General features: G+C 45.3%; 1 protein-coding gene across 1 annotated transcript; it reads right to left on the bottom strand.

Annotated features, from left to right (window-relative positions):
* Positions 1-521: 521 nt before the first annotated feature.
* LOC142585102 (uncharacterized) lies at positions 522-16,284 on the bottom strand. Its single transcript, XM_075695617.1, has 4 exons — positions 16,208-16,284; positions 13,546-13,616; positions 11,716-11,898; positions 522-1,645 (listed from the first exon to the last, which is right to left on the bottom strand). Exons 1-4 carry the CDS (start codon positions 16,269-16,271, stop codon positions 1,463-1,465), a joined length of 501 nt encoding a protein of 166 aa, XP_075551732.1. The 5' UTR covers positions 16,272-16,284; the 3' UTR covers positions 522-1,462.
* Positions 16,285-22,672: the final 6,388 nt, after the last annotated feature.

The raw sequence follows: 22,672 nt of genomic DNA on the forward strand, positions 1-22,672 counted from the left end.
GACCGAGTTGAGTACGCACCTTTCTTTCATATCTCAGTTTGATCATGGGTGCCGAGTTCCGAGTTCGCCGCTGAGCGCTCACTGGGAACAAAACCTTCGGAAGATACACGCAATGGCATCAAGTCCTTTCTGTTTATGCTGGGAATACAAAGCGGACGCTAAGCTGCTCCTGCAGCGCGGTGGTTTCCACGAAGTTGCCGCGGTTTAAGACGCACTTCACACTTGCTTGCGAAAGTTATTTTTGCAGCAGAATACAGCAGAGTGGTAGCCCGTAGATCTTGAGTCATCCAACATCGTAGAAACCCCAGATAAAACATGTTAAAACCGCAGAAATTCCTAATTAAACCCCTACCTTTCGAAGCTCCCGCTGGGAGGAAACGGAATCCGCACATGCCAGTGCGACGCGCTGGTTCGAGGATACGTTCCTCCTCGCCCATAAAACAGTAACTCTAGTTTGGAATAAGCCCCCGTGGTCTGCATATATTTGCTCACGGGTGTACACTGAAACATTTCCTGAGGAAAAAACATTTATTGAAACGTATCCCATCTGAACCGCATTCTCGAAGCGCCAATGACAATTCACTGAGAATTGCGAATACCAATATACACCCTACCACAAAACCAAAACTTACAAGCCGTATCCCAATAAGAAACGCATTCACCGGGCCTCGTTAATGATTTTCACGTGTTCTGCATCCTTTCTACACAACGATTAATTACCACCTCATATTACCCAATCCACCGAGCTGGTTCAGCAGTGACGACATTGAGATGCTGAGCACGAAATTTCAGGTATAACTCATGGCCAACGTGGCCTCATTCTGACTGTGGCTGGGCGCTAAAGCCTAGTGTACTTGGCTTCATATGCTCGTTAAAGAATCCCAGGTGGTCGAAATAATCCAGAGCCGTCCACTCGAGCACTACGGCGTCTATGATGCAGCGTAAGTTGCTTCGGGACGTTGAACCTCATTACTAGATTATTGCATTAGCACCTGCTGTTGACATACAGCAGTGATGTTTTCCCAATTATGTCTTAAGCATTTCTTTATCAGTAATCCCTATCGTAGCGACAACAAATATCTTCCGAACGAAGAAAGCAAAGCTGTGCACCAGGCAGCGATTCGTATCGCCATTGGCGCCTTGGAGAGGAGCAATTCCACTAAGACACAGAGCAGATCGAAAAAATTATCTGGCTTCGAGAGCCGTGACGTCGCTTAAACTATGACATCTGCAACATCACTCAATTCGTCACTGTCTAAACTGATCGTTTCAGTAGCGGAGGGAACGTGTCATTAGGACGAAGATTTATAACTAACTAGGAAGTACACTTAGGTGTACCCCCCTCCCCCCTTCGGAGGTAAGCTCTTTTGTATTTTTCCTCAATAAGTGTTTTCACCACCATCACCAAACGCGCTGCTCGATTCTAAACAGCATATCACCGTAGGCGGTTTAATACTGCCTTCTAGGAGAATTCCTTGCGCCGGTAATTCGTTCGCGGCTCACGGCGGGTGCCCCGGTGACCACCGTGAGCATAACCGTGGTCATAGCGATCATGCTCCCAGCGACGAGCAGTGCGCTCACGTTCGCTCGTGCGCTCTTCCATATTTCCTCGTCCGGTTGTCCAGCGTCTTGGATATTCTGTAATCTGCAACGGGAGGAAAAATGCAGAGTAAAATGAGAGTCTGAAAAACGGAGGCATTGCTATCTCTTTCAACTTCTGAGAGACGAGAGGAGAAAACCGTCACTCCATATAGTACCCTGGTTTGACCTCGATGCAAACATTTGAAAATTTAAAATTACATCATGGCGTTTCGCGTGCCAAAACCACGAGCTGATCATGAGGCACGCCGTAGTGGGGGGAGGGACTCCGGAAAGTTGGACCTCCAGGGTTTCTTTAACGTTCACCTAAATCTAAGTACACGGGCGGTTTCGCATTTCGCCCCGTTCGAAATGCGGCCGTCGTGGCCGGGATACAGTCTCGCGACCTTGTGCTTAGCAGCCCAACACCATAGCCACTAAGCAACCACGGCGGGTGCAAACATTTGCGTTCATCACACTTGTTTTTTACACTGCTGGCATGTCAATGAGCTGAAAAAATGTGCTTAAGGTAGGAAAAGAGCAATTGAAACACTGTTGACCGAATGGCGAGATTTTGTCTATAGTTCATTTGTGTTCGTATCAACGAACCAACTTGACCAACGTCATGGCTAGGGTATCTTTATATTCAGTATGGCGGAAGTCTGAATTTCCTGGCCCTGTTATATTCTGAGGAGTTGGCGTTACTTAAACATCGAAGGCGAGGTAAAAGTCTGTGGGCATACTAGATACCATTTCTGCACTAATCATACCTATGAGGCAATGGCATCATTAAAGATGCCTAAATTTTATAATATCCCTCATTGTCATAACTGAGGGTATCTACCAAGTTGACATTTCCAAATTCCCTGAGTTTTCCAGGTTTTCCTTGAGTGCCTTTGCAAAATTCCATGAGTGACACAGAACTTTGTTTTACGTCAAGACAGGCTGACACATGTCGCCCCATGCTGCCACTCTCTAGTAAGCATGCTAAAATATGACTCAATCCAGTTTTAATAGTAAGGAGTATCATTTCTTTTATAAAAAAAAGAATATGACGCGAGGGGGTAAAATACACAGCGAATAACTTTGAAAAAAAAATAAAACTCATTGCAAATCGAGTGGAACATTCTCAAATACGAATAAAAACGAGATGCATACTAAACAAAAGTTTTCGAGTATCCACTTCAGTCCCGATTTATGATCAACTGTCGATACATATGTGTGAACCATAGGTGGTGCTTGAAACTCCACTGAAAGCAAATCAAGGTGATAGAATGACTCTGAGCATTTTATGATGAGCCATTACATTTACAGAGTAACTTAATATTTGAATATTGTAAAATCAGTCATGCTACGTTTCTTCATAAAAAGTATTCAATTCCCCGATCGAATTACACGCACTAGTTATTCATAAGCCTCAAGCATTTCAAGAAAGAAATATATATATTTCAAGGTTGCTACCGACATTCCCCACATCAAGCGTCACAAAAAACATGGTAGTGCCTTTACCGAAGCAGTACTCTGTAACGATACATATCACTCAGAAGCAAAATGGAAATAATTTAGGTTATCAGAATGTTCAAGTTGCCGTAAGCTTAATGTTCATGATCTATTATTCCTTGCTACCACTGCACAGAAATGGCAAAAATAGGTCGCGTCTACAAATGTGGCCGCCGTGACTGAAGGTGATATGAGCTACTTTTATCTATTTATAGCAAGCTCATTGGTGTGAGGCCCGAATTTTGTCACAAACGAGATTCTCAACAAATGAGATTCTCAACAGCTGGTGTGTCAACGTCATCTCTCCTGACATACTCTCAGCCCGTGCACAACGCCTGAGTGTTGCGTTTCACTGCTTTAAAGAGTTTATTTCGGTTTGGATGAGGGATGCCTGCATTCCGGTGTCAGCCAACACGTTGTTTCTTTAGCTCAAGCTCCTTGAAAAAAGCGGCGGCAGGCTTCCTTTCCCATTCATTCCTCAGTGCATAGGTCCTTTCTGTTCTTGTCGTCCTTCCGCTGCGCGTTCGACCACGGACAATTTGAAGCATCCTCTTTGTCAGCTGTACAGTCAACGTCCGATTTTTTGGACGTTGACTTCGGCGGTTTTCGGCCTAAGGGCCGCGAGAACGTCCGAAAAATGGAGCAGTCCGAAAAAATGAATGCATGTCTTTTACTACCATTAAAGGCTCAAATCACCACAGGCACGTCCGAAAAGGCCTACCAGCACGGTTATTAGGCATATCGGAGCTCGTACTGTGATAGGAGATGGCGGATGGACGCGTGTATAATTAAGGAATAGGTGCTGTGTCCCGTGACAATTGCCCCTTCCCACGCTTGCTATGCTTACCGCGTAAACCTTCTGTATTGAGGCAAAGCTGACTTTTGGGAACAAGCATTCTGCAAAGCGCCGTACTTTCCGAGATTCGAAGCCATTCGAGGCCCACAAAGACGGAGTCGATGCCATTGCTTACAGCGGCGAATTCTTTCAATGAAAAACACGGCGCCGGACGGCAAGAAGCTTAAAGGGACCCTAAAGTGAAAAATGATTTCTTCTGCATCAGTAAATTAGCGTTCTACAACACCAAAGCCAACTACAGAAGGCACTCTTATCACGCACATCACAAGACTTGGCAACACCCGTTGCCTGAAGCTGTGGTTTGATGGAGACAGCCTTCCCTCACATGTCAAAGTTGGCCACGTCCGCCATCCAGTCCGCCCATACATACCGATGCCCCTGCAATGCTACAAATGCTGCAAGATGGGACACGTAAAAGGTGTCTGTAGGAATAACCTCGTGTGCCCACGGTGTGCCGAATCCCATTCAGCAGATGCCTGCCGCGCAACTGTGTTAAAGTGCCCTAACTGCCATGGTACTCATGAGGCCTCATCCAATGATTGCCCGCGGCTGAGGAACAAGCGAGCAGTACTCAAACGTATGGTACGGGACCATTCAACCCACAAAGAGGGTGCCGCTACTCTCAGGCGACGACGACATCGGCCCCGAAGAGCAGCACGAAGGGTTACGTCTACTGAAAGATATACGCCATCTTCCGGCAAAGCGGCTACCGTATCAACACCGACTTCCACAAAAACAGATACTGCGAAAACGAAGACTGCGGCAACACGCTCACCTCCTGAAGAGTGGTCTACACTTCCAAGAGCACAACCTGCCTCGGAGTCACACCAAAGTGCGCCGCCCACAATGACCTCACGAACCGCGGATGGGACGCCGACTGAGGATCGCCAAGTCAAAGTGATGCTGAAGTCACTTATGGACGCCATGCGCATCCTACTGAGCAGCATGAAAACCCCGTCGGCACAGAGCGCACTGCAGGTGCTGGACACCTTGAGTCCGGTGCTTGCGGCTCTAGGGTAAAACCATGGCCCGAGAGATGCCGTCGTTTCAAGAGGAAGTCAAGCATGCATCTGTCTTGCAGTGGAACGCCAGAGGGCTTAAGTCACGCATGTCCGACTTTAGACAGTGTCTTTACGCACCAGTTCCCCATTATCGTGATTTGCGAGCCCAACCTGTCAGCTCCCATCAGACTGTCCGGGTATGAGTGCTTTATGTCCTCTACCTACGGAGAGTGCAGCAAGGTTGTTGTGTTTATACGCCCTGACTTGACTTATGTACATCACCCAGTGCCTCCTGACGAAGCAAATCAATACATTTGCTTAACAGTGAAGAAGAAAAAGCTCACGTTTACAATTCTTGGAGCCTATATATCTCCAGCAAGCCGTCTAGATTGTGAGCGCCTACGGGGAATTTTGACATCGACTCCAGAGCCGTGGGTGCTCACTGGTGACTTTAATGCCCACCATTACCTATGGGGAAGCTCCAAAATTAACTCTAGAGGCAAAACGTTGGTGTCCTTTGCTTCTGAACGGGAATTTTGCTTGTCAAATGATGGTAGCCCCACTTATCTGCGTGGATCAGCGTATAGCAGCTGCTTGGACCTAACCTTCGTGTCACGGTCGCTTTCGAGAAGAGTGCACTGGCTTTCCGATTTAGAAACACGGGGTAGCGACCACATCCCAGCCTATTTGAAGATCGCAGGTTTGACTAGTTCCAAGTCTTCCAGAACCGTCCAGTGCACCGATTGGCCTAAATACAAAATAATAATGGAAGACTGTTGTCGTGACGGCACCTCTTACAACCTACAGGGCGCGATAAAGGATGCCATACAAACAACCACGCATCTGCTTTCGAGGAGTTCTTCCCGCACCGATTTCGACATTGAACTAGCAAAACTTCGAGCCATTCGCCGTCGTGCGGAGCGAAGATATAGACGCACGAAGTCAAATCATGATTTGAGATTGGCTAGACGAACACAAAAGAAAATACAGCGTCACATGAACAAGCTGGCTTCGCGACAATGGGCATCCTTTTGCGAGTCCCTGGATCCGCGAAAACCTTTGTCGCTTATATGGAGGACTGTTCGTGGCCTTCGCACAACCTCGGGTCAGCGCCACCCGTTTAAATCTTTGGCACTTTATCTACAATGTAGAGATATTGACGTCGCTGAATCTTTCTGCAGAAAGATTGCTGGCGAGGCAAATTCCGATGGAACGGGTACGGGAACGCTCGACGACCCACTGTTCTCACGCGATCCCCGCATGGAATGCCCTTTTTCTATGGAAGAACTAGAAGCTGCGCTGGCTTTGTGCAGGCGTTCTTCAGCGCCAGGACCCGACGGCATTACATACCGTGCCCTGTGTAACTTAGGAGACCAAGCTCGGAAGGCACTCTTGCTCCTATACAACGACTCCTGGCAGACGGGTACGGTTCCGCAAGAGTGGAAGTCAACTCGCCTCATTCCACTTGGCAGGTAAGTAGCCTTTGGACATTTCCTCATACCGTCCGATCGCACTTGCCAGCTGTGTCGGAAAAACAATGGAAAGAATGGTTTTAACACGTCTGGAATGGTACTTAGAGTACTATGAAATCTATCCACAAGCTATGGCCGGATTCAGACGGGGCCGTTCGTCAACAGACAGCGTTGTTGACTTGATAACATTTGTGCAACACCAAAAGGCCTGTAAGCGACTGTCTGCTGCTCTGTTTCTAGACGTTAAAGGAGCTTATGATAATGTCACCCATGAAGCCATCCTTAGCACGTTAGAAGCCGTCGGACTTGGTGGTAAGATGTATATGTGGGTGTGCAACTACTTACAGAGGAGACCTTTCTACATGCGCCACAGAAAATGGCCCGACGTCCGAGCATTACGGTAGCCGAGGAGTCCCTCAAGGAGGAGTGCTTAGTCCGACTCTTTTCAATCTCACCCTCAGTGGATTAGTTTACAACCTGCCAAGGACCGTACGACTTTCCATCTATGCGGACAACATCTGCATTTGGGCATCAGGTGTGACACGACTTCAGCTTCGAGCTCGGCTTCAGATGGCTGCCACAATGACATCTTGCTACCTTCGTCAACAAGGACTTGAAATTTCATGCGGAAAGTGCGCAGTGGTGGAATTCACGAGGAAGCCAATGTCAAGGTTACGGCGTATCTATTAGCGGACAACTTATACCATACAGCAGAAGCCACAGGTTCTTGGGAGTCGTAATTGACAGAGACCTGTCTTGGACTCCGCACGTCAATTACGTGAAAAAGCGGCTGACTGCTATGTGTCACCTGTTCAGGTTCCTTGCAGGAAAAAGTTGGGGAGCATCTATACACGCTATGTTACAGTTGTACATGGCGTTGTTCGTTGGATTCCTGCGATACAGCCTGCCTGCGATATCCAACACCTGCAAGACTAACCTGCGTACGATTCAGAGTATTCAAGCCCAAGCCCTTAAGATATGTCTTGGCTTACCACGCAGTGCATCAACGGCTGAAACCATTGCCCTAGCGCAGGATTACCCGATCACGACGCACATTGCCGTTGAGACAATGCGTATGCATCTCAGGCATTATGCTAGGACCCCTTCCCACCACTTGGCGAGCCTCACTGCTGCAAGGCCCTGCTCGACATTTAGCGGTATTGTCAGTGCACATCGTGCGTCGTTTACCTCAGGGTACGCACCTGCGGCCAAGCCAGCGTTTCCTACGTGGTGTTTGAGCCGTCCACAAGTTGAGATAACGATTCCAGGACTACAGAAGAAGACAGATCTACCGGCCCCTGCTCTAAAACAGCTGAGCTTACTTCTTCTGCATGAAAAGTACAGCAACCACGTGCACATCTATACCGACGGATCGACTACGTCGTGCAGTTCTGGTGGTGCCGTGGTTATACCAACGCGAGGAATGACACTGCGGTTCAGGACATCGCATGTCACGACCTCAACGGCGGCAGAACTAACGGCCCTGCGTCGAGCACTGGAATTCATTGATTCGGAAAGACCCAGAAAATGGGCTGTGTTCTGTGATTCAAAACCGGCATTACAGTGCACGCAGTCAGTTCTCCGACACGGATGTCATGACCAATTGACATACGAAGTCGTGAAACTTCACCATGATGTCCAACAAAAAGGCCACGAAGTCGTTTTTCAGTGGGTACCTGGCCACTGTGGAATCAGTGGCAATGAGTCCGCCGATAACGCTGCTCGCACAGCTCATCAAGAAGAGCACAGCATTCCGATTCCGCTTTCGAGGACTGACGCTGCAAGGCAGCTTCGACACCTGGCACGTAGCCTCACAGTGACCGAGTGGAACTCGCAAAACTTACGACTTACAGGACTACATCGACTAAACCCCTCCCTGCAGCTCCGACCTCCACCCGGACTTCCTCGACGTGAAGCTACGCTTCTGTGTCGCCTTTGGTTAGGAGTGGCCTTCACAAAGGCATACTCTACATTAATTGGGGTGACTGACAGTGCAGCATGCGAGGTCTGTGGCACCGAAGAGAACATCGACCACCTGCTGTGCCACTGTCCAAGATATGCCCTAGAGAGACAAGAACTTGCCAAAGCTTTCCAAAAACTGGACAATCGGCCGCTTTCTGTGCAGGTGCTGCTGGAACACCGCCGCCATCGCCCGTCGGCCCATAAAGCGGTGAAGGCACTTTTGTGTTTCTTAAGGACGACGGGTTTGTGCGACCACCTGTGACTATTAAGGCAATTTCTGTAAAACCGCACGCGTCAGCGAACTTGCCACAATTTCATTCTTTCCTTCCCTTCTCTCTCTCCCTGTGATCTTTGCTTTCCCCTTTCCCATTCCCCCGGTGTAGGGTAGCCAACGGGACGTTATTCTGGTTAACCTCCCTGCCTTCTTCTTTTCTCTTTCCTCCTCCTCCTACAACACCAAAAACACCACTCTTACAACGATAAGACGTTTGGTAAGCCAAACGTCTTTGGTAAGCCAACGAAATACGGGTGGCGACGCCTACTTGAGTTCCCGCACCTGGGGTCTGTGACGTCTTAGATTTTGATGGCATCTTCTAGGGCCTGCTAATTATATATAGCGGTACAGATTGACTATATTGCGTTCTAAAGGAACCAAATATTAAACATGGCAAGTTTCAAGAACCTTTATTGAGCCAACGCGGCCCAAATGCGAAAACATACTTTGGTATCCCTGACGTCACGCTGACGTACCGGTGCTGGGGTTTCGGCGCGAAATTCAAATAAGGATACTTGGACCTTCATTTTCTCATCTAATAATCAAACTATATTTTTGAAATGACTGCCTGCAGGGTTCTCAAACAATGCTCCATTAGTCTAAACTGATTTATTGTTTCGCTTTAGTGTCCCTTTAACAAAGAACGTTGAGGCAGCTAGGCCTAGCATTTACCACGGCGGCGAGGTAATCAAAACGGCGGCAGTGGTGGCTCGGATTAACGCCGTTTCGGTCTTGCGGTCACGGCAAACAGTCGGGAAAATCGGACGGTGAAGGGCTCTTGCGTCCGAAATTTCAGACGTTCTTAGACATTGACTCTATGGGGCACGTGACGGGGCCGCGGAGCCGTCGGGCGTCCGGAAAGTCGGCAGCCGACGACACGGCGTCACAAGACGATTCCTTACGATTCCTCTCTGTTACGCGAGCCAGCATTACTGCGACTTTTGTTCCCTTTCAATAAAATTACAGCTAATTTTCCCTGATAGAGGCAGAAATTCCCTGAGTTTTCCCTGAGTATTTCCAGACTATTCAAAATCCCCGAGAATTCCCGGCTTTCCCGGTTGGTAGACAGACTGTAACTAATGCATGAGTAATAGCCGCATAAAGTTCACAAAACGTTCTTAATTTAGGACTTATAACTACACTGAAGATACAATGAATATACAAAGCAATGTCTACAAAATATCAACAATTTCGTTTGATCCTAATGATCATCTGTCGTGACACGCACTAAACATTGGTGCATCGCGGTATGAGTATAAATCACATATTGCGCAATCTACCTGTTTACTCTTTGTCCTAATTAATGTATAATTAATTTGCAGTCAACTTACGACTTATATCTACTGTAATGTTTTGTTCCTTAGTAAATATTTTGTGATGTTTTGCATATTTTGTCCAGTTGATTATGTGTGCGTGCGCGTGTTATTGAAATAGTTTATTGCAACCTTTAAACAATAACCGCCCCCCCCCCGCCCGCCACCTCTCCATGCCAATGCCTTGACACAACATACAAATGAATGAAACGAAAAATACCAATTGTGTCGAAGTGGGTTTCTTCGTTCACGATCGATGGCCTAAAGGAATGGCGGACACAGAAACAAGGGCAAACGCAGACAGAAAATAAATAAAAAATAAAGGACACATTGCACACGGGAAGTTATCGCATTCTAAATGCTGTATGTGTCTTTTCGTGGCTGTGTTTGTCCCGGTTCCTGCGCTCAGCTGTTCTTCTGTACCAACACTAACGACAGAAATTTCAGGTTAGATTGGTAGTCAGTTTAGGCATCCGTTTCGGCTGATATATAATGCCTCCGGAGCTTGATATAAATTTCAAGGATAGAAAAATTGATATTTAACGAACAAATGCAGGACAAGCTCCAGATGAAAAATATTTGCGCCTGGAATGGCTAGCACACACTGCACACATTTAAAGCAAAACTTACTTGAATTCGCAATTTCTAATGTATAGTCTACAAATACAGAAAAAGTTTCCATTCTTTTCTCCCACGAACACATGCTTTGAAATAAGATGTTTTGCGCAGTGCAACGTTTCATATACCCGCATGAAACATCGCAAATCTACGAGTGTAGAACATTGGACGTCGCAAGAAATGTCAAATTCCATTGAGTCATGGTCGCAAAATTTTAATTTAGGAGAGGAATCCTAAGAAGGCGACAGACGATAAAAGTACCGTTAAATATTCTCAAATATAAAATTCACCGTTGCTTGGTTCAGCCAAGAAGTGAAAAAGGATAAGAATATTGTCCGTTAGTTTATATACGAACCAAGTTTCTCAACTATGACATCATCTTGCGAAAAAACTTTTGAATAGCTGATATAACTACGAAGCAATAAGTGCAACGAACGGTACCATAAAAAATAACCTACTTTACGTACTATAGCATTAATTCTGCGTGTGGCGACTTTTCTTTCTGCGTATTTACCGCGTCTGTTCTACCATTACTCCGGTTTATTATTTCTGTACTGTATTTACATTGTCATGACCCCTCACCTAATGCTATTTGGAGTCTGTGAGGTATAAGTAAATAAATATATGAGGCAGCAGTTTATATTTACGACGTTTAATTTCGTAATATAGTAGGCACGTCTACAAAAACAGAAAGAGGTCCAAGTGCACTTCCAGATTCTTACCGTGCTAAAATGCATAGCGAAATCAGATAATAAACTTTAATGATACCCAGCGTAATAATCGACCAGTGGTCTTGGTGATGCCAATAAACTTCAACCAAAATTCTACCTTGCAGGGTAACGCAGTGCGTGTGGATCACTAACCATAAAAGTTGTTTTCAATCTAAGCCTATACAAGTAGACCCGAAAATGCCGCATTGTTTTTTTTTCCCCATTGATTAGCCAAACTATTCTTCCGCACAACAGGTCCAGCTACTTAGTCACTTTCCTCACCGCGTCCCATTGCGACGTGCCGGGTAATTCACGTTTTGCTGGCTGAATAAAAGCAGCAAGGCGCGCTGACTGCAAGAAAGGGCGCGTGCAGACGGTGCGCAGACCGACGTGCTGCAGTAACTACAACGAGCTCCGGCTCGACGACATACCTCAGTCCGACGCCTGGAATTTCCTGCTCGACGCTCGTTGATGGGGCTGCGATCACGTGCAGTTCGGTAGGGAGTGATGGGAGTGTAATTCTGGTGTACGGTAGAGTCTGTGATGGTCTGGTGGTAAACGTTCCCATTGGATACGTTTATTAACGGCATCCGGTGTTGAACAGGTTCATCCACCTGCTCTTAGAAGAAGCAGAAATTATGTGTAACACCCACAGACGCACACAAAAAGGTCTAGATGCTTACTATCAGTGCTAGCATATTATATATATATATATGACACAGCAATAGCAGCGAAATGTGTAGCTTTTATTAGAAGTAATGATTGTACTTGCGGCCACCTTCATGGCATGGTGACGCTTCTGCGGGCCTCAAATTTCGCCGGGCAAAATCTGGTGTTTCGATAATCGCTATTTAAAGCTACCCCATTTTTATTTGACGCCACAAAGTTCCGCATTCTGTTGTTTTCAAACCAACGACAAGTACTAAGCAAAGTTGGGAGTGATGCCAAGACTTCCCGGAAAATTGGGCATAGAAGAGTATTCTTTCACAGTCGCACACGACTCTCATTAAAAATTTTCTTTTCTGTTTTGTTTGCTTTTTGGCATATGAAATGTTGACACAAAATTTGTTTTCGACCTCTGAAGATGAGTTTTTATGGTGTCAAACAAAGCGGTACTTATTGCAATTCGATAAAATTAAAGAACAGAAGGTGTAATAATAAATAATAAATGTAATAATATTAGGCAACATTTCCGAAGATAATTTAAAACCTCGATGCGTTCGCAGAAATATCTGACTGGCACCACCGGTAGATGATGACTACATAAGAACCGCAAAGCGCAGGGAGATGTGCTCCGGTCTTTGCATCCACCGTGGCCAGCCGACTTGTAAGGAGACCATACTTTTTATCGGTTACGTTTACCAATAGCCACGAAGTAAGGGACATAATATAGCGCAACAACATTGTCCCAAAGAGAAATAAATACACAGGCATAGAGTCACGTGCTATTCGTTTCTTCATTCCCTTGCCACTGTGTCGATGTGTTATAGTTTGTACTTTAGCGAGCACCATAAATCTATGGAACGAGAAATGATAGGCGCAACGTTAGGAGACAGGAAGACAGTGTTGTGGATTAGCGAGCAAACAGCCTAGCCGATATTGTTGTTGACATTGGGAAGAAGCAATAGAGTTGGGCACGACGTGTAGTAGCCACTGTATCGTATGCCAGTAGCCACTGTAGTCGGTCTCTAGTTTCTGCCCAGTTACTTAGCTAAATTTATATTCGTCTATGCTGCCACTGTGCAAAAGACAGGTTTCTAAAAGGCTTTAAATAGAAGGACAATGTTTAAAGTGCGACTTATATTGCGACAGAAACAATACAGCATAGAGGACATTTTAGAAATTTATGCGTTTTAATTGGCAGGTGATCATATATTTATTGGTGCCCCTCGATTTCTGTGTGCGCTGAATAAACCATCGGCTGGAAACTTTCAACTATCTCAGTCTCCGCTTCTTCTCAACGGTATTTGCATGATTTTTTTTCTGTGAACATCTTTCTTGCCGTATATAGCCAGCTAGCAGTCGGCTTGAGGCAGCTCTCAGTAGCATCTGTTCTTGCTATGCAAAAGATTTGAAGAAAGCTTTTTACAATGGGCGGTAATCTTTATTCCGATAACGTTTAAGTATGGACGTTTTAATTAAACAGTCAACCATTAAGTAATCTGATTTCATCAATTTAATTACCATACTTAAAAATGAAATGTTTGGAGTATGTTCTTTATGCTCAATATCGAAGTGGAGGATAGGAAGGTTCTACGTACCTTGTTTTGTACTTGGGAAGGAGACCCCTCTTGTGATGGACCGGGTCCGGTGTCGTCGAGCGCGAACTCAACTGCATGACAGCAGGAACACAATAACGCATCTTATTGCTTAGGCAAAGAAATGCCGCACATTATTTCCGGCCGGTTCTAACGTCTATCGGGAGCCCATTCCATCCTGGAGAGAGTACAGTCTAAAAAATGTGACAAAACTGATGATGATTATGGGATTGACGATTATGCATATAATTTGTTCTGAGAGCCCCACCGATGATGAAAATGTAGATCATGACGATTGATCTGCTGGTGCTGCCGATGCTAAAATGTTGACAGAAAGTTGGAAGGCGATTTAACGTGTAGTTGACGACGATGAAACGTTGCCTAGCGCTGCTCTCAAAATAAATTATGTCGTTCATACATCGTCCCCTACCCTACCCTCCCCCCAACTCACTCAGGAAGACACTGTCTTTCATTGACTTCAAGCAAAGCATGAATCGCCTTCCAACTTTTTTTTTGTCCTGTTGGCTCATCCCCCTACGTGGTTAGAGCGAGCCATATTTTTGCCAGCAGGCTTTCTCTGCACAGAAAGGTAATAGAGGTGACCAGGGCTTGATCTCGTAATGGCTTTTGACAACATTGAAGCTGCATTGTTCACAGAAGTAACTAGCATTTATTGGTTTTGATTGATTGATTGATTGATTCTGAAGCTTTGTTTATATCTTGAGGATTACACTTGCGAAAGCCTGCGCACAGAAGCATTGGGAATACACAGTACGTCTGCGACCAACGTTATCTCCGTTGATACCGTGCTCAAGGGGAAAAAAAGAAAAGGAAGTTCCTCCTGACGGTGGGCACCTAGAAAATTCCGAGGGCTCCTATTTTTCGGAACCACCTGTCAGCAAGTACAGCCCAGTATGCTTATATCTTATCAAGGAACGCTGAACTATCACTTCTGAAGCCATTAAAATCTGGCTTAATATGCTGGCCTGGGGAAACACGTTCGTTCTATAGATGCTTGCGCAAAGTGTCACATTGCTAAAAAAAGATATGTTGAAGAAATTGAGTGGTTCCCGGATTGAGCGTTACGTTGAAGAGCGAATCAGATTACAAATTTAACTGCACCCTTTTAGCTACCTAGCTCCTATCTCGCGTAGATGAGAATAGAATAATCGTTTTGCACTGCATCGACAGCAGCGCAGGTGTGCTGCATTATAAGGAAAATCTTAAAATCTGCGGACTGTAGGGAGCTTTCTCTTGTTTAGCCCATTGTTTATCTCTTGTTTATCCCAACATTCTTGAAAACTGAAAAAAAAAAGAAGCTTCAACATCAAGCAAGAACCTCTTTAAATCAGCAGCAAGAAACAATATCACACTTCTAGAAGCTGCACTGTCTATTCCGACATATTACAAAGACAAAATGGATGCTTTATGCACTTCCTTAAAATATACCCTCCATCTGCGAGTACTGGTTTTTGCAACATCTTCCTAAACATTGTGGCAGTATGTTGTAAAGTAGATAATGGCATTTGTCTACTTTAGTTGCTGTATCAGACGCAGTTCACAGAAATGTGACAGAAATGTGCCGAACACTATTCCTTTTGGGGCTGAGTTTTGGATTTGCAACATTTGTGCTTTAATTTTTTCCTAAGCCTTACAAATATACTCATGAATGTTATGAAAAACTATGAAGCACGGCTGAGCTTCCTGCGATAGGTAAACTATACCTTTCCATTCTAAATGTAACAAATTCATTTTAATAGTTCCGGTGAGTATCTAATGCGAGAATTGCTACGTCTAACGATTATCTGAATAAGTAAATCGCAGTTAGCTCCAAGCTAAAGCCTCATCTAAAAGAAAATTGAATTATTTATGTCGAGACCGATTGCAAGCGGAATAACGGAATATCAACGGCTTCTTACGCAAAGCGTCACATTTCGCACTTTTTTCTTAGTAGAAATATGGAGGTCACGTAGGCTCGAACGCAAATTATGTGTTATTTTTTGCTACAAATCATAATACGCCTTTGACACCCTGTAGCCTCATGACGCGATTTCGCCGATCTACTTCATCACAGCCCATACCTTGACGTCATGTGGGACGACCCGACATGACGTCACAACCACGTTCATTCGTGACAATCTCCGAGTCACAAAGCAGCACTCTGACACGGAGCTATCGACGAGGTTGCACACTCTAAGAAACATATCCCACGGGCGCATTCATTTTATGCATGAAAATTTCAGTCACCTCCAACACTGGCTGTTTTAATGGCTGCCACAACATGTGGAGTTAGCCTGAGCTTGCACAGCGTGAAAATGTACCAATACAGTGGCATTCCTTTTGCGCCGGACGCCCGTATCAGTTTTTGTAAAGAGCCGACAAACTTAGCCTACAGGTATGGCAAACGATGTGGAAACAATTACGCATGTTCTAACCTTCTATAACAAATATCTTCGAGTGCAATTAGATATCATAAGTTTTCACACACGTGGCGTAAATAATTCTAGAATTTTTAACCTCACATTTGAAGTTATTTCTCAGGCAGGTAATTTCATATGTTTCTTCAGCCCCTCGAAAAAAACAAGCTCTAAGGGCGAGCAAAAAATTCACGTGGCAGCGCGGCAAAGTATCGTTATAAAACTTCGACTCGCACAACCTCACATACCCCATTCGCTGTCGCCACGTGGAGATCCACTTTGCTTCACTTTCTCGGGCTCCACTCGCGACATGGCGAACGCGCGCACGACTGGGCTACTGGCTGAATGTCGCACGCCGTACCCGTACAGAGAGAGAGAGAGAGGAAGTGCAGCAGACGTCGGCGCGGCGGAGACGCGTCACATCCTGCCTGTTTGCAGCGAATGCCGATAGCAGCAACAGGGTGTGCTATATTCGTAGCATCAGCCCGTCAGCTCACCAGTACCCCAACGTGGAGGCAGCACGTGAAAATGTAGTCTAGGCGCCGCAAAATTGCATTACGAAGTGAGGCAGAAGCATTGCTTAGGCGGCCGGTTACGAAATATTTTAAAAACCTAGTACGTGGGCGCGTGAACAGCGGTGGTGATTGTTTTTCAGTCGGCGTGTAAAAATAGTTCATTTCTCGCTATCGGGGCGAAGGAAGTTTTGTGAAATACGAAACCATATGCTCAAGGGATACAACAGTCCACCGCAACGTCCGTGTAATTGGTTATGTAAATGTGCAAATGAATTTCGGAGCCTTTCTCTGCTATTACCGGTGGAGTTCGTGCCACTGCCGTTGCTGCAAGCGATGAATGAATAAATTGAAGAAAAAGAAAGATACCGTGGCGTCAGTGGAAGCGCCGATTCTAGTCAGTGGTCAGTACCATTTTATCGTCCGATATCGCTCATCTATATTTATATCGCTGATTCGTAAGAGATTTATAATTATGCACCTAGCTTAGAAAAATAAATTTAAAAATGCAGCAACACACACAAACTCAGCCGCAGAGACAGATGCGCGCATGCGGTGACAACAAAAAACACCTGGCGCCTTAGTGTGCTCGTGTTCAGTTGTGTGTATCCCCTAAGTTCTGCAGTCGAGGATGTTTTGTACCTAATACCAGGATCTTCTGAGGTGTAAGGTTTTGTAATATGGTGGCGGGCTACATGTCAAGCGTTTGCGTGCGGGTATCTGCATGAGAAACGTCGAGCGCGGCTTTCCGGCTGGCTACCGTTTATCTCGGTAGTGTCGCATATCTCTGTACTGTCGGAGTGTGACGCTTTGCGTCAGCTGCGCATAACCGCGCGTGGCTTGATTTGTAGTATTTCGTGCCTCTTCGAGAGTAATGCGACTTAAGTAGTGGTAACATGGTATCTGCTGCAGGCGATAAAAGAAATCTACATATATCCGTCAGCCTCTAAATCATGAATGACACCCAGGGCCCACACAAGTATAAGGTCTCTACTCAGGCAAACATAATTTGGGCATCGTTCTGGCTGTAGGAAGACTTTGCCTCGGGAGACGCTTAAGTACTGCGTAGACCAGTGGCGAGGAACAGCTGTTCTTCGAAATGGCCCTATACTACCACCCGCAGTTTTTGCACTCTGGGGTACATTGCTCTAGTTGGCTGCCGAGATCATTCTGCAACGTTGCGGAAGTACCGCAGAACGTAGTTAGTGCCGTAGGCGCCGATTAAGGGGGGGAGGGGGGTCTCCGGGGCCCGAGCCCCCTCTGAGGCCCCTCCCCCCCATCTAACGTGCCATTGCCAGAATTTTGTCAGCCAGATAATTTGAGGCTTCTTTCGACTTGCCTCGACCTTCTAACTTAATATTTTATTGTGCCTAATAGCTTACTGCATCATTGTTGGCGCGGACGTGCACGGGTTTTAATTCATACTTTGCGTTCTTTCTGAAATTCTAACAAAAAACGACAACAGGCGCATTAGAAGTACCAGCGGCGGCTGCCTCCTCCGTAGTTTCTCACATCAACATTGTTTTAAATTTCAACTGTAAACACCATGCACATACATAGTATATAAAAATATGTACGCAGCAGAAAGTTTATTATAATTTTTGAGGAGAAGGAGGCAGCACCTGAACAATTGTTTCTAAAGGCATGTATATAGCTTATGCCTAGAGAATGAATATGTTCCTGTATGTTCACCTTGCTTCAAAACGCATTGCGCGCTTTTTCGACCCTGAAAGAGCAAGAAAAAAAAAAACTGTAGACTTTTTAGTGACCCCTTCGGCATAGTCTTTTACCAACGGCATGTGAAATGCACGTGAATGATACGTGCCTCAGCATCGCTTCTCTTTCCAGTAAGCAAAGGTAACGACTGATCGAGAAAAACACTTCTAATAAGTTACGACATTTATCAGGGAAGGAAATATCGTCACTTTCATGCAGAGGTCATAAATATATATACAGGGTGTCCCATAGGCACCGACTACGGGAGGCTCCGGACTCCGAGCCCTCTCCAGAGTTTTCTGGAGGGAGCAGAGCCTCCCCTCCTACCTCCGGCAATGACGAAGCATGCTCCTCCCCACACCCCCCCTACACACACCTAAAATGTCATTACCACAGTTTTGTCACCCACAGCATTCGAAGTTTCTTTTCACTAACCTCGATCTTTTCCCTTCAAGCTTTATTGTCGGTGATTATTGTTGCATCATTGTTGGCGCGAACATGCACAGCCTTTAATTCTTAGTTCTGATTTACTTCTGCAAATCCTGCCATAGGGGGACACGGGCATTAGAAGCGCTCACAGCGGCTGCCTCATCCGTATTTTTTCACTTCAACATCTATTGTTTTAAATTTCCTCTGTAAACAGCATGCACGTACACAGTACATAATATGCACACAGGTGAAAATTGACTACATTTTTTGAAAGAGAAGGGAGGTAGCCAATTAAAAATGGTTTCTAAAGGTATGGATAGCCAACGCTTAAGGAACGAATATGTTGCTGTATGTTCACCTCGGTTCAAATTGCTTTGCGAGCTTTTTTTACCCTGAAAAAAGCCTGCAGACTTCAGTGACCTCTTCGGCAGAGTCTTTTCATCAACGACGTTTGAAATGCATGTGAATGATATGTGTCTCAGTATAGCTTCTCTTTCCAGTAAGCAATGTTAAGACTCACGAAAATAAAAAAGAAACGTCTTCTCATAATTTACAATATTCATTAGGAATGGAAAAATCGTCACTTGCATGCAGAGGTAATATATATATATATATACAGTGTGTCCCAGCTAACCATTATGTACTTAATTTAAGAAAAAGAGTCATTGCATTACTCAAAGAAAACCAAGTGCATATTGTTTCCGGTGCAGTAGAGTAGCTGCCAGTAACTTTTTTATTACTGGGATTTATTTAGGCAATTGTAATTACTTTTCTAACTCAAGACGTAATATCCTAATTATCAAAGTGTCAGTGAGACATTTGTAGGCACAGCCAAGGGACATCTAAGTGTGGTATTTTCAGCGACGTACTCATCACGTACTACTTTTTTCCGACGATAAATAAACCCCACGAAATATGAAAAATACCACATGACTGCGCTCCCACCTGCATCATAAAGCAGCGCCCTCGAATAAGCTTCCTCTGAGTTAGCCAGAACGAAATAAAAGAAATAAAGAAAAATATCGTGATCGAGCTAGTGCCTTATCTGCCCCGCCTCGGCCGATGTAACACGTGGCGTTTGGTGTTAGTTGGAAACTAGCTGTGATAGCTGTTGTCTTAGCGTACATAAAGTGCATGGATGTTTTTTTGTTTTTGCGCCACAAAAACCTATCACCACAGAAAGGAATTGACAACGTCAGTGCGAATGTTTAAAGATGCATTTTGTTGCGTCCCAGTTGCCATGTCTTTCTCTAATGAGCAGAAGGCAAAAATGCCTTGGGAGCTTCAAATGACAACAAGAGGAAGGCCGCAAATATATATCAGTCTAAAAATGTGGAGGTAGACCAAACGCGTAGACTATCATCAGAAATGATGCGAACCTGACAGAAACCCGCAGCTTCAAGAAACAGTGGCGTAGGACTCCATCTTTGAGTCCTTGCCTACGCACAGGTGTTCTAGCACTTATGACCTCAAAACCTCATGCTAACGTGCGGGACGAGGTCGCCCAGGTGCCAATTTCCAAGTCATCAGTTTGGAGGATTCTAAACGACGGCCTTTCACCCGTACCACCTTAACCAACACTAATGCTTGAAAGATGGGGACCTGCATAATCGTCTAGATTTCTCAAACTGTGTCCTCACAGAAGCCGATGAGCCACCGGACTTTGTGACCAACATCATCACAGATGAAGCCAATTCTCACAGAAACACACAGGTAAATTTGCATAATGCACACTGGGTAAAGCGCAATCGGCACCAATACCAGTGGTCCTTCAATGTGGGGTGCGGAGTTTACGCCGGTGCTATAATCTGTCCCACCTTCTTCGATCAAACAGACAGCATTACGTGGACGAACTCCTTGAAGGAGTGGTGGATGAGTTTCTCAACGAAGTCCCGCTGTCACGTCTTTCACGGTCAGTACCTGTCCTAAGTAGATGTACTCGCTGACCATTTGCAGTGCCTCGCTACCTATCGTAAACTGCTTTTCTCTTCCAAGGCACGGGCCTGTAAATTGGCCGGCTAGGTCACCTGACCTCTCTCTATTCGGTTTCTTCCTTTGGGGTTATGTGTAAGATCGTGCTTACATGTTCGAGACGGACGTCAGATTAGCTCAAGACAAGAATAACAGATGTCTGCCGTAGAATTCGAGCGTTGGTCGTCAAGAAAGCCACTGAAGATGTGATAAAGCGGACTCGGTACTGCGTAGCTGCAGAAGGAGACCTACTCGAACACGTCCTGAACACCAGCAGCTGGTGTTCAACGGCGCTTTCTAATTCATAGATAATAACGGCACACTGAATCCTGATGTTTTTGTTTGGTTTTCTTGTTTGTGCAGACGTCCCGATTGTCAACTGGGCTCATTTAGAAGTAGTATATTTACTTTTTGAATGCGTCGGTGTTACCTTTTCTATACATGTGAGTCGCTTCCCAGTCTATTTATTTCGCTTTTGTTTTTTGCCACGAACCTGTTTATGGAGCATGTATACATTCTCATGAAAAATAAAACCATCACTTTAATTTGGATTTGGTTTGAAGCAAATTTCCGGCGCGAAATATAGCTACGAGCACACTTTTTCGATGCGGTGCGAGCAAAGCCGAGAGTGCCCGCGTAACATTCTATGCCTATTCCATTGCTTTTCACGTTTCGTGCGTGGTCAGAGCGGCGTTTCGGCCGCGTTATCAAGGGGCTTTTGTTATCTATATGATCAGTCGGTCTTGAGAGACAGATAACAGGTGTGACGTAGAGGGGAAGGAATAGCTGCAAAGCCGCAAATCCTGCTGTTGGTTCTCCTTCCGTACCATGCATTGTCAAGGTGATGCGCTCTCTCTTCGGGTTTGCGACAAGAGATGCAATTGCTTTCAATCAGCTTATTTCAGGGCGCTGCTTCGTGATGCGGGTGGGAGCGCGGTCACGTGGTATCTTTTATATTTCACCAGGTTTGTTTGCCAGTCGGAAAAAAATTGCACGCAATTAGTACATCGCTGAAAACAGAGCAGTTAGATGTCATTTGGGGGTGCCTGGGGGTGCCTACAAGAGCCTCATTGATACTTTGATAAATATTAATAATAATAATAATAATAATAATAATAATAATAATAATAATAATAATAATAATAATCCTAGCTACGCCCACTGGAGGGCAAAGGCAGCCCCATATTTCTCCAACTACCCCGGTCGGTTGATAATTAGGACAGTACTTCTATAATTAGACAGTTAATTGCAATTGTCGAATTAAATTTCAGGAACGAAAGAATTACTGGCCGCTACTCTACTGTACTGGTAACATTATGGACAAGGTTTCTTTTTGAGTAACGCAACTGCCCTTTCTTCTTTAAGTCCTGGTGCGTGATAGTTGGGGCACCCTGTATAATTCATTCAGTATCCGAAATTAGGCCAAGCCGGATACCCTCGAAATTAGAATCAACAGCAGTCATGCGCAAGCACTTATACTCGTACTCACAGAATGCAGTTCTGCCGGAAAAGCGACGCAGTATTAGTGATAGCGAAATATACGACACTTACGCGAAGGTAGATTATACCACCGAGAGACGATAGATTCTTGCTGGTGGGAGAGGACTCAGGTTGTGAAATTAATCTGTTTCTATTATGAGGTCCTGTAAATTCTGATATGAGGCTGTAGCTTCAGTGAACAATTCTTCGAGGTCACACGAAGTTTCGTCAAGTGCAAGAAATATATATATATGGGATTCAGGAAGCTGGTTGCCTCCCCCCCCCACCCCCTCCTCCGAAGAATGAAAGCTTTCCGCCCATGACTAGCGCTGCAGTAGGCGGGACTCGTAAACCTATATCGCCGCCGTGGTGGCCGTACGATGGATATTCCTAGCATTCTTGGAACTAGTTTCCAGAAAGTGCGTGCTACAATGCAGTCCTTTACCACATGCGTGTTGGTTCTCTGTGCGCAATTTATCATTCGCTACCATATATGCCAACGTTCAAGCCCTTCTCTTGTAGGTATAGAATGCCCCACTGATATTGCGAATGAAAATCCTTTGCCTGAGAGGGCGAATTAGGCGAACGTATACATAGGGCTGTCCA

The sequence above is a fragment of the Dermacentor variabilis genome, chromosome 6, assembly GCF_050947875.1.
Source record: "Dermacentor variabilis isolate Ectoservices chromosome 6, ASM5094787v1, whole genome shotgun sequence".
In the NCBI taxonomy this organism is placed as follows: Eukaryota; Metazoa; Arthropoda; class Arachnida; order Ixodida; family Ixodidae; genus Dermacentor; species Dermacentor variabilis.

Excerpts from the sequence above, each read along its gene's own strand:
- LOC142585102 (XM_075695617.1), bottom strand. The coding sequence starts at position 16,271 with ATGTCGCGAGTGGAGCCCGAGAAAGTGAAGCAAAGTGGATCTCCACGT. Across the intron at positions 13,617-16,207 it reads ACGTGGCGACAGCGAATGGG|TTGAGTTCGCGCTCGACGAC; the intron begins GTATGTGAGGTT and ends GCTGTCATGCAG. Across the intron at positions 11,899-13,545 it reads CTTCCCAAGTACAAAACAAG|GTGGATGAACCTGTTCAACA; the intron begins GTACGTAGAACC and ends TTCTAAGAGCAG.